The 22,236-nt window shown below is 40.3% G+C and overlaps 3 protein-coding genes across 4 annotated transcripts; all 3 read left to right on the forward strand.

Moving 5' to 3' along the window:
• Positions 1-3,638: 3,638 nt before the first annotated feature.
• LOC101482418 (prostaglandin reductase 1) lies at positions 3,639-8,463 on the forward strand. The gene is made up of 9 exons (XM_004574160.3): positions 3,639-3,721; positions 4,601-4,728; positions 4,833-4,878; positions 4,964-5,023; positions 5,085-5,252; positions 5,813-6,086; positions 6,168-6,273; positions 7,685-7,803; positions 7,910-8,463. Exons 2-9 carry the CDS (start codon positions 4,623-4,625, stop codon positions 8,018-8,020), a joined length of 990 nt encoding a protein of 329 aa, XP_004574217.2. The 5' UTR covers positions 3,639-3,721; positions 4,601-4,622; the 3' UTR covers positions 8,021-8,463.
• A 4,980-nt stretch (positions 8,464-13,443) lies between these two features.
• Positions 13,444-20,910, forward strand: LOC101482908 (prostaglandin reductase 1). 2 transcript variants are annotated; one of them, XM_012915685.5, is made up of 10 exons: positions 13,444-13,468; positions 17,272-17,334; positions 17,489-17,614; positions 17,730-17,775; positions 17,900-17,959; positions 19,200-19,367; positions 19,675-19,948; positions 20,030-20,135; positions 20,480-20,598; positions 20,687-20,910. In XM_012915685.5, the coding sequence occupies exons 3-10, from the start codon at positions 17,509-17,511 to the stop codon at positions 20,795-20,797; spliced, it is 990 nt and encodes a 329-aa protein (XP_012771139.2). In that variant the 5' UTR covers positions 13,444-13,468; positions 17,272-17,334; positions 17,489-17,508; the 3' UTR covers positions 20,798-20,910. The 2 variants fall into 2 exon arrangements, with proteins under 2 accessions (XP_012771139.2, XP_004574219.2); XM_004574162.4 differs by lacking the exon at positions 13,444-13,468 and adding an exon at positions 16,878-16,954.
• LOC143416481 (general transcription factor II-I repeat domain-containing protein 2-like) lies at positions 13,489-16,143 on the forward strand. The gene has a single exon (XM_076881726.1). The coding sequence runs from the start codon at positions 13,933-13,935 to the stop codon at positions 15,745-15,747; it is 1,815 nt and encodes a 604-aa protein (XP_076737841.1). The 5' UTR covers positions 13,489-13,932; the 3' UTR covers positions 15,748-16,143.
• Positions 20,911-22,236: the final 1,326 nt, after the last annotated feature.

Consider the following 22,236-nt stretch of genomic DNA (forward strand, 5'->3'; position numbering starts at 1 on the left):
CAGTGATCCAGTGATTATACTGCATACATGATTTCCACAGCCCTGTCATAGATTGGTGACCTGTCGAGGGAGCACAGCAGCTGAGATTGGCTGAATAACGGCCACCACCCATGAAAACATTTCCAGAGCAGTTACTGTGGAAAACATCTGCAGAGAACTTCATGACAATCCAGCTGATCAGCCTTACTCTTACTCATTAAATTTATCTTTCAGTCTTTTTCACCAGCACGCCATGGAGCAGTGTGAAAACCAGCAAACAACCGGATGCCACGTAGCATTATGCAGCAAAGGTTTGGGCAATTTGCATAGGAAGTTGGGCGACATCTGAGAACTGCAAGTGAGAATTTCTTGTGTTAGACACTCCTACAGCCACCGAACTCACTTATTCCCACTTTACACCAACAGGTTGTTGTTACTGTGCTTTCGAACACCAGCATTTATGTCTTTTTTCAAATGCATGAACCGGTTTTTGATTAGGTACTGGTACAATGCCAATGAAACCAGTGATTAAAACCGGCTTTTGTTTTGTGTCAGTGAGCCTTTGTTTGAACACAAGTGAAGAAGAGGACACACACAGACACACCTGCACACACACAATAAATATCAAATTAAGATTTGAGAAATGCTTTGTGTAACACACAGATAGTCTCTACTCTAAGTGTGTCTTACACAATCAGACGTGCAGCTATACAGTGATGAAGATACTCAACAGAAATTCAGTGAAATAGGAAAACATGAGTCTTGAGAACGAGGTCTGCAGCAGCTTTGGGCCATTTAACCTCACACACACAAACAAAGTCAGCACAAACACATCAGGACAGCAACAGTGTGTGCAGGGAGGCAGGAAAGAGCACAAACACAACCTCTGTTCAGGGAAACTTTGCCTGGATCCAGCCTAAGATTTTAATATCTCATATGTAAAACATCTGAACGGTCATTTGAGTTTCAGACTGCACACAGGGACTCAGTGTGGAGCCCAATCCATGTTTTGACTTCTGCTTAAGTATCTGTACTTGTGTACAGATAAGAACGAGTCCAACATGCACCAGACAGACAGATAAACACGTATTTGTCCAATTGGTAATAATTTAAAGAGCAGCTCTGAAGTCCTCTGTGTTAGTCTGATAAATGCAACATCTCATCTTATTATAAAATAAATGTGATCAACAGGAACCTGATTTCAGGCTGATATAATTGTCTTCATGTTTTTCTTTCAAATGTGACCTTTCTATTGATTTTTAACCCTTTTAACCCTTTTCTTTATTTTATGTATAGCAGTAAACTATTTTTAGAATGACTCGCATAAAACTGGTGGGAGTCAGAATAAAGAGTAAAGAATCAGGTTCTTAAACCCTGAATAAAACTACTAAAGTCTTGCATAGCTGATTTTTTAAATACCAGATGTTTTAACATATAACAAATATTTTAACAAAATGTCTTAAAATAATATCGCTTGGAGTATTTTTGCCTAGTTAACAAAACAATGAGATAAGTGCACCTCAGGCTGTTACTCAGGTATGTGAAACTGCTGAATCATTGGAAGTTGTTTTTCTTGTTTAAGGGTGAGGTTGTTCCTGGATCCAGTCTACAGAAAGTATTCACACAGTTCATGATACAGAGAAAAATAAGAGTTAGTGGAACTTCCTTTTACGTTGACTACCTGAAACACACAGGTATCAATTCACCCAAAATCTTAGTAAGTAAGTATAGCGAGATCTTTCTTCCACTGCTCTGTGCTGGTTTTTATACCCCAAATTTTGTCGTCTGCTTTTACCCCGAGGTTTAAAAGGCCTGTGTGTTTCATTTTTCTTGTCCTTGTGTAACTTGGATTTTGAACAGCAAGTTAATATAGATTATTGCTACTTGAAACCAGAATCAGAAGATGGAGAACAATCAATCCTTTTGACATCATTTAACTATTCAGTGACTTACAGTACAAGTTACTTGCAGCTCTGGTTTGCATCACTGATATGTTTCAGAGATATAGCATTAAAACATATCCTTATCTGTACCGTATGTGGTAATGCTTCTCGGCTCTAAGATGCAGGTCACTCCTGATACAACTCAAAAACCAGCACATTTCACCAAACTCAGACTGCAGGTTAAGAGCAGCTGAGTGGGTGACTTCTTGTCACGACAAGTGTTGTGAAACTGATTAAGGAACTCAATAATGATGCAAAGAGTTTTGAGGGTGTGTTTGTCTTCCTGTTGTAAAAGGGATTTTTGAGAATGTAGACAAGCTGCTGCACAAGAGTTTATTTTCCTCATGTTGGCAGGTGGGGAAAGTGGAGCTCCCACCAGGGTGTAGCGGTCGTCACACTGAAACATCAGAGGATGCCCGGTGTTCACGTTGAGTTCAAGCACCTTACTGATGCGGCCACTGACCACTGACAAAGCAGAAAAACCACAGGGATGTGACATAAGATGTGTTTGATGCACACGCCTCCTTTGAGCGACTATGGGCCAAGCAGCTGCACAATGGCACAGACGTGACATGCAAACGTGCAGGTTAGGCACCTGTTGCTTGCTCAGTTTGCACTTAGGGAGGAGCCCCGCAGGACAATGAAGTAACCGTGTTATTAAAAATATTTCCGACACACCCCGACCTGGTGGGTGTGAGAAAGGGGTGTGGTCCTAAACCTTGCAAATGACTATTAAAGTAAAAGGAACCTGAGTTTGTTTACAGCTGAACTGTAGAGGGGTTTACATTCCTCCTGAGTGCTATACGCCACCTAGTGGCATTTTTGAGTACATGTACCATGTCCTGGGATAGTACATGCACAGTAAAGTCATATTACCTATAAATCAGCAATTAAAGCAAAAAAATACTGTGATTTCACTTTGCACATTATTTACAAGTTCTCTTTTTAATCGCTCCTCAGATTTTGACCTTTAAGTGTTATTTTAATCCATATTTATGACAACAGGCAGTTGTTTTTGGCCAGATATCTTTGTGCCAGTAGACTCAGTGAAAAAGAAATTGCTGAAAGAGCATTATGGTTAAATATCCAACATTATCTCAAACACGTCTGTCTCCTTGTCTGTGCACAAACTTAACAACACACACTGGCTGTTCGGTCTCCCTGGCAGGTGTGAGTGGAGTCTCTCTGTGACAAAAAGGGAGAGGAATATTTGATGACCAAGACGCAGAAACATGTATGTGAGTTTAGCCTGCAGTACTAGTGAAGTATTGAAGTGAACACGCAACCTGAAATCACAACACTCGGTTGACGAATGCTTATTTTATGTTGTTTTCCTGCAGAGTGATGCAGAGTAAAAACAACTTTTTATTTTCAATGAGGGAAAAAATGTATATAAAGATAGAAAAGATACAAGTATTATGATCAATCTACAAATGTCTCACGTGAACTTATTAGTTTGCATCTATATGTAGAAATGATGGTTTACACTTTAAACCTCTGAGTTCCTCACACTGAGACTGTGAGGAACTCAGAGGTTTAAAGTGATATTGTTTTTAAATTTTGGGGAAAAACATCTGTAAAGCAACAAAGAAAGCTGGATTTTGGTCTTTAACCTTATTGGTAGCGTGCCCTCTGTCACACCTCAGATGGTGTGCTAAACCTTCGGCCAATAAGATTGAACATTAAAAGCACGTCTCCCACTCCTTTCTCCTCTTAAGCGTCTGCAGAGCTGCCTCTGCTCACTTCTACCCACTCTCGCTCCACAGCTTCCAGCATTTCTCTGTGAAGAAAGGCGAGCGGTAAGTCACACAGAGGAGAGAGAGCTGTTTGTTTCTGAACTGCATCAAGCGTGATTTTACTGGAGGAGGTAACTCTGAGGCTGAGCAGCAAACATCAGCAGGGGGTCGATGTTATCTCACTCTGACCATGAAATAGTTGATGCTCCACCACGGCGTTCGCTTTTATTCGCTGTAAAGTGTCAGTTCACTGATGTGGTCGTAACATCTGAACTTGTTTTATGTAAATGGTGAATGGACTTATTCCCACTTTACTCATTCATTGCACATAAAGTGACATTTTTCAAGTTTTGTTGTTTCACTTTTAATTATTTGTTAATAATATAATTCAGCTGGATGGAGGTCAGACCACATGTTAAGCATAAATCCATCATTCAACATGCTGCATTTGAATACCTTAAATTAAAAAAAGTTTACTGAGTCTCTGAAATTAGGATTCAAAGCAGTCCTCTTAGAGGCCACAAGCCTTGGAGTCTTTCCATATCTTCAGGCTCTTTGTACGGAAACGTTTTCAGTGTTTCCAAAACAATCAGACTGAACTATGAGCACAATTACACATATTGCTGTTGCTGTTTGTTACACAGTTTAAGTTCTTTATAAAAGTAATAAAATGTAAAGCATTTAAAACAGACTTATAGACATGAATCTTTTCCACAAATATCACAAAGGTGATCACATAGAGACACAAGGTGTCAGTTCACTGATGCAGTTGTAAAGACTGAATGGTGAATGGAGAAGTACTTATACAGTAATATTTTTACTCTCAAAGCACTTGTGTGTAAATGTGTGTGTGTGCAGGAAAAGGATTTTTGAATTTCTAACCTGGATACTCAGCATTTTAATGTCTGTTACTATGAGTTTAATAACAATATTTCTTTACAGCTGCCGTAAAAAAAGAAGAATCATGGTGAAAGCTAAGTCATGGGTAATGACTCAGCACTTTGACGGCTTCCCAAAGAAAAGCGACTTTGGGCTGAAGGTGGAGGAGCTCCCTGAGCCCAAAGATGGAGGCAAGATAGCTTTATTATTTCTATTTGCTTAAGGAGTTCACGCTCTTTTTTTATGTCAAGCTTTTAGCATCGAGCACTTTAAATGAGTTTAGTTTTGTTTGCAGAGGTGCTTCTGGAAGCAGTGTTTCTCAGTGTTGACCCGTACATGAGGTGAGCAGAGAATATAGAGGATTTTAAAATATATTTTACATAGTAACACTGCTGATATGAATCTGTTGTAAAACACTGTTGACAGGCTGCTCAGCAAAATCCACATGAAGGAAGGAGGTGTGATGATTGGAGAACAAGTGGCCAAGTAAGTGTTTACCTGTTCGTATAATACGACAACGACTACTACTAATAATGTTTTCCTTTAGAGTGATCCAGAGTAAAAATCCAGCGTTTCCTGTGGGAAGCCACGTTGTGAGTGACAGCGGGTGGAGAACCCACACGCTCAGTGATGGGACCGGCCTCACTCCCATCCTGTCCGAGTGGCCTAAAGATGTGTCCCTGTCTCTGGCTCTGGGTGCCATCGGGATGCCCGGGTAAGACAGATAACTTGTATGGATCAAAGTCATTTTCTATTGGATGTTAAATCATGGCAGGATGTTCTGACTCTTCCAGCAGGTAGATCGATGTGAAGTTTTATCAGCTGAATCTTAAATGCACATTGAGACAGAACATATTGGATTCATGTCAGTGATGTAAGACTTTGTTTACAGCAGCTTAAGGAGGTTTCAAGAAGTCACTGAGTTTTACTCTCATATGTGATCAGCATTGCATAAAAGAGTCCAATAAACCTTCTTAACAAATGCTGGTTAGGATGATTAATTTGGAAGAAACTGACATGGTTGATGATTATCATGACGATGAATGGCATTTCTAAGGTGTAAACTGATGCTAATAGACAATAGAGTGAATCATGGGCAGAAAAAAGTCTTCTTTTAAGAAAGTAAGTGGGTAAGTCAAATGTTTTGGCTTGCTGGTGAGCTGAAGTCACCATCTATGCACTTACTAATGACCCTTTGATGAACGTAATTAGATTTTATATGAAGCTCAAAATTGAGGAAAAACAGCAGGATTCACTGTTTCTGTCTCTCTGCAGGCTGACGGCTGTTTATGGGATAGAAGACGTGTTGGGTCTAAAGGAGGGTGAGACCCTGCTGGTGAACGCTGCAGCTGGAGCGGTGGGCTCCGTGGTGGGACAGATCGCCAAGATCAAGGGCTGTAAGGTGGTGGGCTCGGCAGGCTCTGATGCCAAAGTGGCTTACCTCAAAGAGCTGGGATTTGATGAGGCCTTCAACTACAAAACTGTGGGTTCCCTGGAGGAGGCTCTGAGGAAGGCTTCACCTGAAGGATACGATTGTTTCTTTGAAAACGTGAGCAGTGGTGGTGCAGTTTCAAGCTTGCATGTAATATTTAATCACTGCTGAGCTCTTCTCTCGATCTTTGATTTTTAGGTGGGAGGCCCTTCTTCATTCATTGTCCTGCAGCAGATGAAGAACTGTGGAAGAATAGCTGTGTGTGGAAGTATCTCCACCTACAATGACAGTGAACCCCAGACAGGTGTGTTACTGCCCTAATTTACTTTTCCTTGTCAAAGACATGAGCTCAATACAGACTATTTCATAGGAAATAATAAAAATAATACTGAGACTGACTTATACATCTATACTAGATATTTCCTGGAAATTCATCTTTATAAAAGTGTAAATCTGGCTACACAACCAGTTTAAGGTTAAGCAACCTACTTTAAAGATAATATTTTCACAGAGCGGCCTTTAAGGTGTCGCAGATAAATACAACAAAATAAAACCAGTACCAAAAAGAAGATTTGAAAAACATAAATTTCACACCCAAGCCTCAACTCTTGCGGCCCAGTACCAAACGACTCACAGACCAGCCCGGGCATAGGGAACCCTGCCTTATGTGTCAGGAGTATCGGAGCCGTTGAGATGCATTTTTCTATAAATCGCGTATCTGTGGCTTTTAAACCCCAAAACACGATGCGCCAAAAATTGGTCCACCCCCAGGATCAGGTCCCCCGACACAAACAGAGTAACATAGTGTACGCTGTCAAGTGCCAGGAGGATTGCCAGGATTTATACATCGGGGAACCCAAACAACGGATGGCACAACAGAGAAGAGCCACCTCATCAGGCCAGGACGCTGCAGTCTATTTGCACCTACAGGCCAGTGGACACTCTTTCAATGATGAGGATGTAACATCCTGGACAGGGAGGAACGCTGGTTTGAGCGCGGAGTCAAGGAGGCCGTTTACGTGAAAAGGGAAAGACCATCTCTGAATCAAGGAGGGGGCCTAAGGATACATCTGTCACCATCTGTGATTGCAGACATTCCCCAACTCTCTGTGAATGGTACTCATGGCCATTGATCAGTGGGCTTTGATCAATGAGCTATGATCAGTGGTTGTTGCTCAATGGTCATGACAATTTGCATATTAATGACCAAGGAACTGACCTCACAGCCCATTGTTCATTCAGTGGGCTGGTTTCAGTCATTGTGCGAGGTTGGAGAAACCTGCGGTCAGCTGAGACTGAAGAAGTCACTTGGATGAGCGATGAAACATTTCTCCCACTGAAAACACTTTGTCAAGATGAACAGAATCAACTTTCGGGGGTTTTTGAGCTAAAGATCCTCAGAGATAATGTGACTTGTTCATGTCCCTTTGATCCACCGACTACAGCAGGTTTTTATAGATTTTGGTGTTAAACTCTTTAATTAGGCCTACTAAACTGTAGGGCTTCATTATAGCTTTAACTGTATCTAAGTAGCACTCAGCAAAGGCGGAGACAGTGATATTATGGGATGGCCCTGGTTTCTTCCCATTTTCTACTAGAGGGAGATGTTGTCCTGCTGAAGACCCATAAGAGCTGTGGAGGCACACAGACAGTTATTTTAGATATGAACTGTAGTTTCATTGTTTCATTTTTCTCTTGAATGATCTGTATTTTAGGGCCGTACTCCTATTTCACTGTGATCCTGAAACAGCTGAAGATGGAGGGCTTCATATACAGCAGGTGGCAGCACAAGAACCATGAGACCCTCAAGAAACTGTTGGCGTGGGTGAAAGAGGTCAGCTATTTAGTCCTTTATCAAAGAGAAAAAGATATAAACATCAGTTACCTGTGTTTCTGTTGTGATGTATTGTATTTGTGATCTGTGTATTGTGTGTCCACAGGGCAAACTGCAGTGTCGGGAGCACGTCACAAAAGGCTTTGAAAACATGCCGGCTGCTTTTATGGGGATGCTGCAGGGAGAAAACACCGGCAAGGCCGTCGTCGCAGTCTGAAGAGTTCAATGCAAGAGAGCCAGCATTACTAATAACTGCCATTATTACACAATCTATCAATTAATGAAGGATTAATCAATAATCATAGAACACAATAATTTCACATTAATATTTCAACTTCTTGATTAGTTTTGTAATCACAGTCATATCAAAGATTAAAGCAACGCTGGGATTTAATCTCATAGTTTAGTCATTCAAAGAAATGTGATTTCTAATCTAAACAGCATTACTTCATAACAGATCAGTAAAACTATGTCTGAACTGTTTCTGGTCTGAAACATTTTAATGTGTAGTTTTCAAATATGTCTTTACAAGGAGGAAAGTGGTGATCAAGGCTTTTGCTCTGTTGTGGTGAACAGTGTGGATTTACTACAACATAACTGACCAAGTGCTTTGTATTGTCTGGAAGTCTGAGGACAATAAAGTTTTTTCTTTTACCCTGATCCTTGTGGCTTCAGACTATCTATCTATCGATCTATGTATCGATTGCAGATAAAGTGACATATTTCATATTTTCTCATGGAGAAATCCACCAGGAAGCAGGTCAGACCAACTCTTTTGACATTAAACCACATTTTTCCCCTCTTGGTTCAACGTACTACATTGAATACATCTACAAAAACTAATAATTCATTTTTAATAGCTTAGAAGCATCAGCAGAATTAAAAGAAGTCCTCTTAGAGGCCACAAGCTTGTGTGTCAAACTGAATTTTGGAGGTGCTTTGGAGGGGTTCGTATATGCGTGCCGAGAGAATAATTAAACAATTGTATTTTAAAACAGACAAAGAACCACACATCTAGCAAGATCTCCTTCTCAATAACAATCAAACAGAGGACATGTCTGCCCAAATACTAAATAAATAATTAACTCCAAAGTATATAACAAATAGAACATGTAAAAGAAAAAAAATGCACAGAGGATATATTTTCTGATATTTTATAACCGTATGACCTTCTTCGCAAAAGCAATAACATGTGTAGAATTCCTCAAAAAAATGTATAGACAGCTACATTCACCCTGGGGGGAAACTAGTGAGGAAGACCATCAGGACCAGGCTGGTTTCCTGGGTCCAGAGGTCCTTTTATTTCATCACAGCTGTCCTGTGCCAGAAGTTCTGTTGACCCATGAGAGAGGCTTCATTTCAGAAACATCAGGAAGACTAAAGCTCGTTGCAGGGATCAAGGAGAAACTCCTGTTCATCACCACCAGCTCCCTCACAGGGAAATCTTCAGCACTCCACTGTAGACCTGCCCCAGAAGATGGTTAATCTCAGCATTTCATGAACACTGTGATGGAGGCCTTTGGTTTGTGTCATGGTAGAAGTACTTAGATAATCCTCAGAGGCTCCGGACTTTTACATAAAGATATATTCAGTCCTGTAGGAAGTTATATATTTAAATAGATAGTATCCTCTCTGGTTACTCTGGTATGGATGACTCTGGATTACTGATAAATAACACACTATTAACAAAAAACACTATGAAAGAATTCCAGATCAGAAGTTTTTAGTTCAATATACAAGTGACCTTCAACCTTTGACCTCCATCAGGTATTATTTAATTGTATCAACCCCCCCCCCCCCCCCCCCCCCCCCCAAAAAAAAAACCAAACAAACAAAAAAAACATCATGTCCTCATGCAGCTGAGTGTATTCAGTGTTGAAAATAGAAGCTGTGCAGGTCTGAGATCAGCAACTTTCTGAAATACCAAACTGAGGTCCTGTTAATGCTGATATATAGTGACACAGTTGCATGCATGATTAGTCCATTTGACTTTGTCAGTTAATTAATGTGTAATTAATTAATTACATGTGTAATAAATATTTATTTAATTAACTGACTCAACTCAGTTTATTTGAGTTTGCTTGAATAAGAAAAACTAAGTAAGCTGAAAATTTTGCTTTTTAGTGGTAGAATGTAACTAAGTACATTTACTCTGTAGAGAAACGGACAGAGGGCAGGATCCATTCAGCGGAATGATAAAATTATATGGTTTGAAAATGCCATGTCACTGCTTTCCTCCTTCCGCACACAGATCTAGTGATGGTAAATTTGATTCTTTTTACTGATTCGAGTTTTAATGAGTCACTCACCAAAGTGAATCGATTTTTTGAGTCATTTGATTCACTGAGTCAGTCGACCAGAGAGTGCAAAAAATGTACATTTTCACTCAAATTTAATTTGTTTCTCTTTTCATGTAAATCCTACTGCTAAGATGAATGATTCTAAAAAAAACAAACAAACTATTTTATAGAGCAAAAAAGAGCAAAAACATTTCTAAAATTCTGTTTACATTATACATGCTTCCCTTAGGCAGCATCATTAGAAGACATAGCATACATTTTCACTGCTATGCAGATGACACCCAGCTCTATCTGTCCATGAAGCCAGTAGAGTTGGATGTCTCGAGACCGGTCTTGCACTTTTACGACTGAGCACAGCACCCATGTGAGCGAGGGGAGAGAAGCTGCTGCCTGCGAGTTTGCTGCAGACAGAGGAGAGCATAAGTTTGACCAGGTACCAAAGCAAATCATTCGTACTGAACTAATAATGTAAATATGACGGTGTATCACAAAAGATTGATATCAAACTGATCACTTGGTTGCGTTACTTGCTCTTCGAGTGAATCAACAAATGGATAAATAAAAAGCCGAACAGCAATGCTGATTTTTTAGAGTCTTAGCTTACATTTCATATTTTCAGTTGTTACCCTCCACAGCTAAACAAACTCTCTAAATTGGTTTCAGTTGTGTACTGATGAACACAACAATGGACATAAGGAGCTTCTTTCAAAGAAAAAACTCAGGTAGATGTTATTTTATATATTATGCTTCGGATGTTGTTCAGTATATCTATGCAAAACAAGAGGAATTTCAATACACAGCAGTATATTCACAGTTGAAACCAGATATTTACATACACTTTATGGAGAAAACATAAAAACTTTTTTTTACTGTTAAACATCAATTTAGAGTAAACTTTTGTTTTAGATAAATAAATGTTGAAATATCTTTTGAATTAGTTAAATGTCAGAATAAAAAGAGGGAGCTGTCTACTTTAATCACTTTCATCAAATTTAGGAGTACATATACACTAAGTTTATTGTTAATTAATAAGAAACTCCAGACGATTCCATTCTGAGCTGAAGAAGCTTCTGATAGGTTAGTAGAGTCCATGTGAGTAAATTGGTGGCACAGCTGTGGATGCATATAAGGCAAAACACAGAGCCTGTTTCTGTGACATGGGAAAATCAAGAGATGTCAACCAAAACACCAGGAAAAGAACTGTGGAGCTCCATAAGTGTGGCTCAATTTTGAATACAATTTGGTGCCATTTGCAATTAAGAAATACAGATAATTTCTCTCTTTACTCTTAAAGTTAAACCCTTCTTTGGCCCTGGGACCATTTTTGGTCCCTTTAGTTTTTCAGTTACAAGCCATTTGCACTGTGTTGAATGGAATATAGCCAAATTCTCAAAAAAAAAGTTTGGCATAATTTCATTTCAAAATTCAAGTCTGACTTCCTTAAATTAGCTTCAGTGGCTAAGCTAACAATACACATCCTCTTAGAGCCCTAGGGACCATTTCTGGCCCATTGACTTCCATTATAAACGCTATTTTTCACTGCAGAATTATTACCGTTAATGTCTTGGTGATTACTTATGTTTCCGTTTCGTTTTGGTCTATGAGCCTTAGAGTTGTAATTTTTTTATTTGTCCACCGGGTGGCGCCCTTGCTCCACATTTGATCCCTGCTGGAAAACAGCGGGCTGCTTGGACAGACCTGCGGGAAATGAAGCCTCATTTCCGGCGTGCAGCAGCGGCTTCGCCCACTGATCGGGTGGGACCATTTTTTGGTCCCTAGGACCATGAGAGGGTGCATTTTTTTTTTAGTCAACAGGAAATGACGTATTTGTTGTCACGTGGTATCGGACGTGTGGGCTGGAAAAAGCAGTCCCCGGTGATCGTGCCCCGGTGATCGTCGCGACTTACCCCGGCAACATGCACTTATTTCGGCCTAGAGGAGGAGCATTTGCCGCCTGGAGACCATTTTCTGGTCCTGAAAAAAAAAATAAAAGGCGATCGAAATGACTGTTGGTGCCAATCTTTAGTCCATCTAAAGGCCTAATTATAATAACAAACAAATATTACTTCAAATGTTTTTTTTGGAAAATATTTAGTTTTTTGTTTTTTGGGGCTAAAAAACAGGGCGCTCATGTAATAAAACTGGGATTTAAAGGGTTAAAACAACGAAAATATAATTAAAACTTTATATGAATATTTCAGGGAGAAGTAGTTTTAAAAGACTGACCAATTTAAAGTGGAAAAAAATATGAATATATAATCTTTTTATTGCACTTTTGGGGCGGGACCATTTTTGGTCCCCAGGGCTCTAAAGGGATGCATTTTTAAGGGCCATCCAGGGTTAACAACTATGTTTTTTATATTTATCAATCTAAAAAAATAAACATTTTGTCTGATTTGATGTTACAATTAAAAAAGTGTTTTTATCTGAAGAGTACATAAATATCTGGTTTCAACTGTATATTTGATGATGTTGGTGTTTGGCTTGATTGTCAGAGGGAGAGAGAGGAGCAGAGATGAACAAGAGCAGGTGAGACACACATGTTAGTCAAATGGTTGTTTACCAAAAGTATCACCGTATCATAGGTCCTCATGTATCTCGTACCTAGTGTTTCTTTTTAGGTTTGTTATTTTTCAAATTCTATATTTATTAAGTTATGCAGGCTTGTTTGCACAACAAGGCTAAATAATTATATAAACTTTTCTCAGTCTAAATAGTGTACTTTGGTAGAATTAAAAAATAAGTGTAGTGCAGGTCTATGATGATTTTTAGTGCTACTATCATCTAGTTCTGTTTCTGATTCTGTCTTGGTTAAGTCCTCAGTAGTCCTGATTTTGAACTGTTGTAGTCCTGTTTTAATACCGGATCAGTTCTGGGTCTGGTTGAATTGGGGTTTAGTCCTCGTGTCTTGATACAGCCCTGACTTTGTTCTGCCTTGCTGCTTAATTAAAAACCTAGCTTAAGGTGTGATATATTGATATATTTTTTCCTATATGAAGTCATTCTTTTTTGAACAAAACTCAAAACAGAGCCTATTGATCTCAGTCATTTCTACCCCCCCCCAAAAAAAAGAAAAGAAAAAAATCCCACATGCATACCACCCTTTAGGGCTAAGCCCCGGGTGTTTCAAATGTCTGGCTCCGCCTCTGAGCAACATGGATGAGTCAGTTGGGCTTGTGAATCATGATTCATGAGTCAGTAAAGTGATTCTCGAGTATTGAACGATTCGTTCATGATTCGCGCATCACTACACAGATCAGTCCACATGTTCATGGCAGCTACTTTTTTATGGGCTATGCTGAGCAAACCTGGATGCAGCAGGAGAAGCTTCAGCTCAAGAGATTGTTTGATTCTACACTGATTTGGTGAGTAAATATTTACTCTTACTCAGTTTATAAACTTCCTAGCTGGCCAGTGTTAGCCTAGCGTTCATATCACTAATACCCTGTTTACATGCTGCCTCTCAGCTCATGTTACTTAAAAATTAACCCTACAGCGTTAAAAACCTTATATAAAAATCTCTCAGTGAAATGTATTGTTGTTCGTTTATAATGGAAAAGTGAGATTTGCAGCCATTAGATAAGAGCCTAAACCAGGCATGGGCGAACTACGGCCCGGGGGCCACGTGCGGCCCGTTAAACGTTTTGATCCGGCCCGCCAAACTTGAAAAAAATTTAATAAATTAACCTTGTTAATGTTTTATTTCCCCTGCAATTCTGATGTTTCCTCACTAGATGGCGCACTCTAGATATATTGGCTTTGTTGAGGTGAAGCGGCGTAGGCCTATTACTCCACGTTTGCACTTTACCCTGTGACCTACCGCCCCTCTATGAAGATGAGCGGTCCCAAGAAAAGGAAAGTGGACAGAGAATGTCGAGTGTTCAAAAAGGAGTGGACAACTAAATATTTTTTCACTGAACACCGATCATCTGCTGTTTGCCTGATATGCCAAGAAACTGTGGCGGTTTTTAAAGAGTATAATATTAGCCGTCACTTTGCCACAAAGCACGCAAATTATGCTAGCAAGCTCTCAACAAAAGAACGGGAATCTGCTGCTGAGAAGTTGGCAGCTAATTTGAAGGCTCAGCAAAGTTTTTTTCACCGTCAAACTGCCATTCAAGAGTCAAGTACCAAGGCCAGTTTTATGCTTTCATTCAAAATAGCAAAGGCCAGCAAACCACTGTCAGAGGGCGAGTTTTTAAAAGAATGTATGGTAGAGACAGCAGGTATTTTGTGCCCGGAGACCAAAGACAAATTTGAGAAAATCAGTTTATCACGGCGGACAGTGACTCGCCGTGTAGAACTAATAGATGAAGATATCACCAGCATATTAAACAAAAAGGCGAAGTCATTCACTTTTTATTCTTTAGCACTGGATGAAAGCAACGATGTCAAAGACACTGCTCAGCTCCTCATTTTTATCCGAGGAATCAACGAAACCTTTGAAATAACGGAGGAGTTTTTGACAATGGAGTCTCTGAAAGGACAAACACGGGGAGAGGACTTGTTTGAACGAGTGTCTGCTGCCATCGAAAACATGAAGCTTCCCTGGAGTAAGCTTGTTAACGTCACCACAGATGGATCTCCAAATTTAACGGGAAAAAATGTTGGCCTGCTGAGGAGAATCCAGAATAAAGTGAAAGATGAAAACTCTGACCAGGATGTGATTTTCCTCCACTGCATCATCCACCAGGAATCTCTATGTAAATCGGTGTTACAGCTGAATCATGTTGTGAATCCTGTGGTGAAACTTGTCAACTTCATACGCGCACGGGGACTTCAGCACCGTCAGTTCATTGCGTTCCTGGAGGAAACTGATGCGGATCACCAGGACCTGCTTTATCACTCCCGTGTCCGCTGGTTGAGTTTGGGCAAAGTGTTTCAACGAGTGTGGGAGCTCAAAGAGGAGATTGGCGTGTTTTTGGAGCGGCAGGGGAAGACTGATGAATTTCCTGAGCTGAGCAACAAGAGCTGGATGTGTGACTTCGCGTTTGCTACAGACGTATTTTCACACTTGAATGAGCTCAATGTGAAACTGCAGGGGAAGGAGCAGTTTGTGCATGACATGCACACAAACGTGAAAGCCTTCAAATCCAAGCTGGCTTTATTCTCCAGGCAGATTTTGAACAAGTCATTCACTCATTTTCCTACACTAGCCACGCTGAAAGAGGCCGGAGCAAAAGTAAAGAAATACAGTGAGTCACTGGATGCACTGCACGGAGAATTCTGCCGTCGGTTTTTGGATTTCGATAAAATTGACAAGTCACTTCAATTGGTGGCCTTTCCTCTGTCACAAGACCCCGAAACAGCTCCAGAGGAGCTTCAGCTCGAACTCATCGACCTTCAGTCTGACCCTGCCTTAAAAGAGAAGTTCAGCTCTCTGAAACTAAATGACTTCTATGCTTCACTCAATGATGCCGCGTTTCCAAATCTAAGGCGAAGAGCGCAGATGATGTTGGCTTTGTTCGGCTCTACCTTCGTGTGTGAACAGACATTCAGCGTCATGAACATCAACAAAGCCAGCCACAGATCCAAGTTAACAGACCTACACCTCAGATCAATCCTGAGAATCGCCACAACAAAACTAACTCCAGACTTTGATGCGCTGGCTAAAAAAGGAGACCAACAACACTGCTCCCATTAAAATGTGTGTCTCTCCGTGATACGCACGTTGTTAAAATGAACAGTGCGCGCAGATCAACTATAACGCTTCACAGACTGACTTGCTGCAACTGTTTCGTCCTTGCACTGGTCGTTGTTGACTTTTGGCACCGGGGAAACAAATTGAATAAAAGGAACAGGACAAGTACATCTGCATCTCCTACCGTTTTTGGAAAAAAAAAAAAAGAGTCAGGAGGAGAGTGATGTGATATCCTGAAGGATAACAGAACTTTCAGTGCTTTAAAATAAAATATTCATTTATTTGATTTTCAGTGTTTAAAGGCTCATTTCGAAGTCAGAGATTTTATTGTAATGCTTTTCTTCATTTTCATTGGAAATTAAAGCACATGTTTTCTCCATATCCCAAGATGTGTATTTTTCCCCCAATGAGGTGATGTTTTCAAAGCATGCCATCTATCTGCTCCTGTTCCGGCCCCTTTGTCAAATGTTAGAACTCAATGTGGCCCACGAATCAAAAAGTTTGCCCACCCCTGGCCTAAACTCTTCCTGAATGTGCAGCTGTTAACGTCAAATCTTAACATAAGCAAACTGCTTTTAGATTTAACCAATATTTCATTTGTTAAAAATTGTGCTTAGATACGAGTTTTATTGTGAAAGTGAAACGCCGAAAAACAGATTAGTGGCCTGGTAAATGGTAAAATCTAGTTTGGCTTTATATTTGAAAATAAAGTTATTAGCTTGTCCTTCTAAAGAAATAACAAGGTAGCTTGTGTTAAATAGAAACACTGCCACATGCTTTACCTGGTCATTGGCCTTATTAGAAACTTAATATATTGGAAGCTAGCTTTTAATAAGTATGTGATAATTACATTTAATTTAGGTGGTCTCTCTTTTCTTTGCCTAAAGTGTTTGGAAAAAAGTAGTAGAAGACATCAACTCTTCTTCTGTGTTTTTTTCTCTCGTTATTGTTGTTAATGCAGCTTAAAGAAAGGGAGACAAAGGTGAGGTTTTCAGGGCACCAGAGAAAGTTTTTGGCAGACTCTAAACCATCAATGGTGGATAATATGCTTGTAGGAGCCATATGAGTTGTTCCTGTTTGACTAAGTGGGTTGGTTTAAATGGACTCACTGTATTGGTGCACGGGTGTGGGGTGTGTCTCATGGGTGTGGTAGATGATAAATGTGGTTGCACTCACCTGTTCACGCCACCTGATGTTGATGAGCAGAAAGGTAGGGTGAGCATGAGGCAAAACTTTCTGTTGGCCGCAGCTTGAATGATTTTGATGTATTTTAACTGGAACTTAATGGTTTTTGTATATTTGTGCACTAATTGATACCATAGACCAAGTTGTAATTTGACATAGTAGTTAGTGCAGTTATTGGTGAGTTGCAGTTATTTGTTTGTGCAATCTGTGCATTTGTTTAATAGTTAATCCCAGGCACTGATTTGTATATTGGACAGTTGCATGTGGAATAAAAGGAGCAAATGGTACAGAAGTGTATTTTATGTGTTTATTGTTGCGTGTCATCTGTGTCCTCATGTTTAGCCTGCCGCGGCCATTGGTTGGTTGAGCCGCAACAATGCTGACGTGAAGTCTGGATAAATAAAGGTAGTACCACATACACAGTATTACACCGAGTAAATGTGTAATAAAAATAGTTATTCTTTAGCTTTTTCATTAAACTTGTATTTGCACAGTTCTGGATGACACAGCATTTCTGTCCTTTGAGTTTGATAACACTAAAGGAAAATCTTTTTTGCAGCTGCCATAAAGAGAAGAATCATGGTCAAAGCTAAGTCATGGGTAATGACTAAGTATTTTGATGGCTTCCCAAAGAAAAGCAACTTTGGGTTGAAGGTGGAGGAACTCCCTGAGCCCAAAGATGGAGGTAAGGCGAGTTTGTTTCTTCTCTTTACTTATGGCTTGAGCAGGAATGCATGCTCTTTAGTGTTTCTTAAAAATTACACACGTAGCGCTTTAAATGTGTGCGCTTCTGTTTGCAGAGGTGCTACTGGAAGCGGTGTTTCTCAGTGTTGACCCATACATGAGGTGGGAAGAGAACAGAACAACTTATTTCAGTTATTTTCATTATAATTAAGACTTCTGATAAAAATACTTTGTTGTTCTCAAAAGCTAAAACATATCCTCTATAACACATTGCTGGTCTCAACAGGTTGTTCAGCAAAATCAGCATGAAGGAGGGAGATGTGATGATTGGAAGTCAAGTAGCCAAGTACGAAACACAAATGGTAAAATGGCCTGTATTTGTATAGCGCTTAGTCCCTAAGGACCCCAAAGCACTTTACACTACATTCAGTCATCCACACATTGGTGATGGCAAGCTACATTGTAGCCACAGCCACCCTGGGGCGCACTGACAGAGGCGAGGCTGCCGGACACTGGCGCCACCGGGCCCTCTGACCACCACCAGTAGGCAACGGGTGAAGTGTCTTGCCCAAGGACACAATGACTGAGACTGTCCAAGCCGGGGCTCAAACCAGCAACCTTCCGATTACAAGGCGAACTGCCAACTCTTGCCACGATCACCCACACACTAACGGTCGGAAACTCCTTTTATCTGTTGTGATGTGATTCTGATGTGTACTGAAAAATGAAACGGCGATCATCTGCTGTTTATTACCAAAGCTATGTAGAGGCTATGTTGTAAGGCTCTACATAGATTCAGTGGAGAAGCATAGATCGGGTAAAGAGTTCAGAAAAACTCTGAGCAAAATGCTGGAAAATTGATGTGGGTGAACTGATTTGCAGTTCTACACTGATTAAAGCAGTCAGTCAAAAACAGTGGACTAACGAAAACAAAGGAACTACAACAGAGCACATTACCGAGGCTGCCATCCATCTTCAATAATATTTGCTTACAGTTTTTGATGATTGAACCTAAGGTGAATTTAGATAAGTGCTCAGATTCATTTTAGTGTGGCTGTTGAGTAAATTGCACTTTAACCTGGTGACCTTCTTTAGCAACACTTGCCAAATTATTGCTTTGTACTCAATGTACCTGCCACTGGGACGAACTTCAAGACAAACGCAATAAGTCCGACTGCAGTACCTTCACAGTCCACCAGGGGTGCTTGGTCCACACTTTGGGAATCACTGCTGTGGGCCGGCTATTTCCAAAAACAAGGCTGCCCTCTATTGGCCAGGAAAAAGAATACAACATTAAGGCACTGGCTTTATTTTCAGACCTGGAATTTACATCTCTTTTTAGAGGCTATGATAGACAGACTTGACAGATATCTTATAATAAAAGATCTATAGATATTAAAAAATGTTCCTGTTACTGTCTTTTGGGTATAAACTGTTTCTTACACCCAGACAGTATAAACACTGTGTATAGAGTCATACTGTCTATACTCTAGTGTCAGTGAATCTCAGACGGTTTAGCTCAGACGGAGGTGACCACAGCTGACCAATCACTTGGTTGACAGATGCTTTTATTTTCTTTCCTTTAGAGTGATCCAGAGTAAACATCCAGGATTTCCTGTGGGAAGCCACGTTGTGAGTAACAGTGGGTGGAGAACCCACACGCTCAGTGATGGGACCGGCCTCACTCCCATCCTGCCTGAGTGGCCTAAAGATGTGTCCCTGTCTCTGGCTCTGGGTGCCATCGGGATGCCCGGGTAAGACAGATTTAAGTCACCTGCATGGATCATATGAATTTAGCATTTTAAAGTTCATTTGCTCTTAGTTCACAGCTAAAAGTGCTAATAGACAACAGAGTTAGTAATAAGCAGAAATAGCCTTTTAAGAAAAAGTAGGAATTTCCAGGTGTTTTCTCTTGCTTGTGAGCTGAAGTCATTATACATGCACTAATTAATTACCTTTAAAAAAAAAAAAAAAAAAAATTAGAGTTTATATGAAGCCCAAAGAGTTTTAAGTCCAAAATGAAACAAAACAGCTGGATTTACTGTTTCTGTTTCTCTGCAGAGTGACGGCTGTTTATGGGATAGAAGAAGTGTTGGGACTCCAGAAAGGTGAGACCCTGCTGGTGAACGCTGCAGCTGGAGCGGTGGGCTCCGTGGTGGGACAGATCGCCAAGATCAAGGGCTGTAAGGTGGTGGGCTCAGCAGGCTCTGATGCCAAAGTGGTTTTTCTCAAAGAGCTGGGATTTGATGAGGCCTTCAACTACAAAACTGTGGGTTCCCTGGAGGAGGCTCTGAGGAAGGCTTCACCTGAAGGATACGACTGCTTCTTTGAGAACGTGAGCAGTGGTGGTGCAGTTTCAAGCTTGCATGTAATATTTAATCACTGCTGAGCTCTTCTCTCGATCTTTGATTTTTAGGTGGGAGGCCCTTCTTCATTCATTGTCTTGCAGCAGATGAAGAACTTTGGAAGAATAGCTGTGTGTGGAAGTATCTCCACCTACAATGACAGTGAACCCCAGACAGGTGTGTTACTGCCCTAATTTACTTTTTATTTTCAAAACTCTTGAAGGTTTTCTGACTTTACCTTCAGACAGGATCTGCACCACAGCACAAGGAATATACATTTAAAGTAGTACTGCAAGAGGAAATCCTTCAAGTTTTAACAACCTTTCCATATTAGTGAAATTCAGTCAACACACTCACAGCAATGTCTCAGGTATTAATGCCTTTTTCCACTAGAGGGAGCTGCTGCACTGCTGAAGATCCCTAATAGCTGTGGCGCCACAAGACAGTCAAAGACATAAATTGTTGTTTCCTTGGAGTTTATGTTAAAGTCATATTTTTATTTTGAACTATATTTCTTTTAGGGCTGTACCCCTATGTCATTATGATCATCAAGGAACTGAAGATGGAGGGCTTCTTGATAACCAGGTGGCAGCACAAGCACCCTGAAACCCTTAGGAGACTCTTGGCATGGGTGAAAGAGGTTAGTTATTTAGTTTTTATAATGCTGGATGATTTCCTTTAAGTAAACATATACACTTATTTCTGATCCGTTTAATGTGTGTGCACAGGGCAAACTGCAGTGTCGGGAGCACGTCACAAAAGGCTTTGAAAACATGCCGGCTGCTTTTATGGGGATGATGCGGGGAGAAAACATCGGCAAGGCCGTCGTCGCAGTCTGAGGAGAAACAAGAGTTCAATGCAAGAGAGCCAGCATTACTAATAACTGATATAATTTTAAACAACCTTACATATGAATGACAGATTTAGTAATAAATTGTTATATTCACAATAAGCCACTGTGGTTTAGTCTGTTTTATAGCGATTGACTGAGACTGATAACAACAAATGATAAATGCACCCTGAAACACCAGCAGTGGTTGTTTAACTTGTTAGGTTTTGGTGATTTGCACAGTGCTGCCATCCTCATCGTCCAGGAGAAAGTGCGTCGCAGAGGGCAGTTTCACTGATGAAGAGAGAAAGAGTTGATGGCTCTGTGCACAGGATTCTTATTCTGTCACGTAAGCAAATCCCAGGGTAAGACGTGGAGCTCTGTAGCTGCTGCATTCATTCATCATTCCATGTGCTCATGTTTTAGACTGCAATTACTCCTGTTTGATCAGGAAACAGGCTGTGTTTTTAGATGGCCATTAGAATTTCATAAGGTTGTGTTGAGGGTGAGCTCCATGGTTACACATGCTGCTGTAAATCTGTTATAGTCATTTATAGTACCAGGACTCTGTGCACCTACAGGGCTAAGAGTTTTCTATGCATCTGGGGGTCCTAGGCCTATATAGGCAACTGCCAAAACACGAATGAGTAATGGCACTCTGAAGAGAAGCAGTACTTTACAGTACCATACACCAGTCACAGAAATTATACAGATGTGATAAAACACATTAAATTAATACACAAAAAAACTGTTAGCACCACCAAATATTTTCTGAATATAGAGAAATTTTGATGCAAAATAAACCATGTTATTTGCCTCACATCCTGATATTATCATCATTACAGGTTAATGTATTTATTCAGACGGTTAGTGTGTGCGTGTCTCAAGTAAATGGTAAGTTATGAGAAGTCTCGCAAGAAGTTACTTGTGGAGCTGAAAGCTCCTCACCTGTGAGGTCATCTGGAAAGAGTTTAATGGGAAATCACCGAGGAATGCAAATGTTTATATTTCCATACCAAAGTGCATAAGACTCACTGTTGCTACTTAACATTTGGTGCCTGGATTGAGGGAAAAAATAGAAATGTAAATGTAGTTGTAAAGCCAACGTGCTTTTGCTCTGCCTTTCTGCACGCACATATATAAATAACACTCATAGGTCAGCTCGATACATCCAGGGAAAAAACCCCCCAACTCTATTGTTGTGACGTGGTGACGTAATGACGAAAGATCATGTACGGGGCGTTACCTCCCGGCAGTGAATTTGAGCTACCATACTCACTCACTTACGGTAAAGCTGGAATTTGTCAAGTCATCCTGACTTTCTTTGGTCAACCTTCGTTATTACAGTGAAACCGCAAAATTCAAGTACTACAAATATTTAAACATATAACAGTTACCAAGCTCTATAAATAAATCTAATAATGCTTGTATAAATCACATATAATAAAA

Source organism: Maylandia zebra, linkage group LG3 (genome assembly GCF_041146795.1).
Source record: "Maylandia zebra isolate NMK-2024a linkage group LG3, Mzebra_GT3a, whole genome shotgun sequence".
NCBI classification, from domain to species: Eukaryota; Metazoa; Chordata; class Actinopteri; order Cichliformes; family Cichlidae; genus Maylandia; species Maylandia zebra.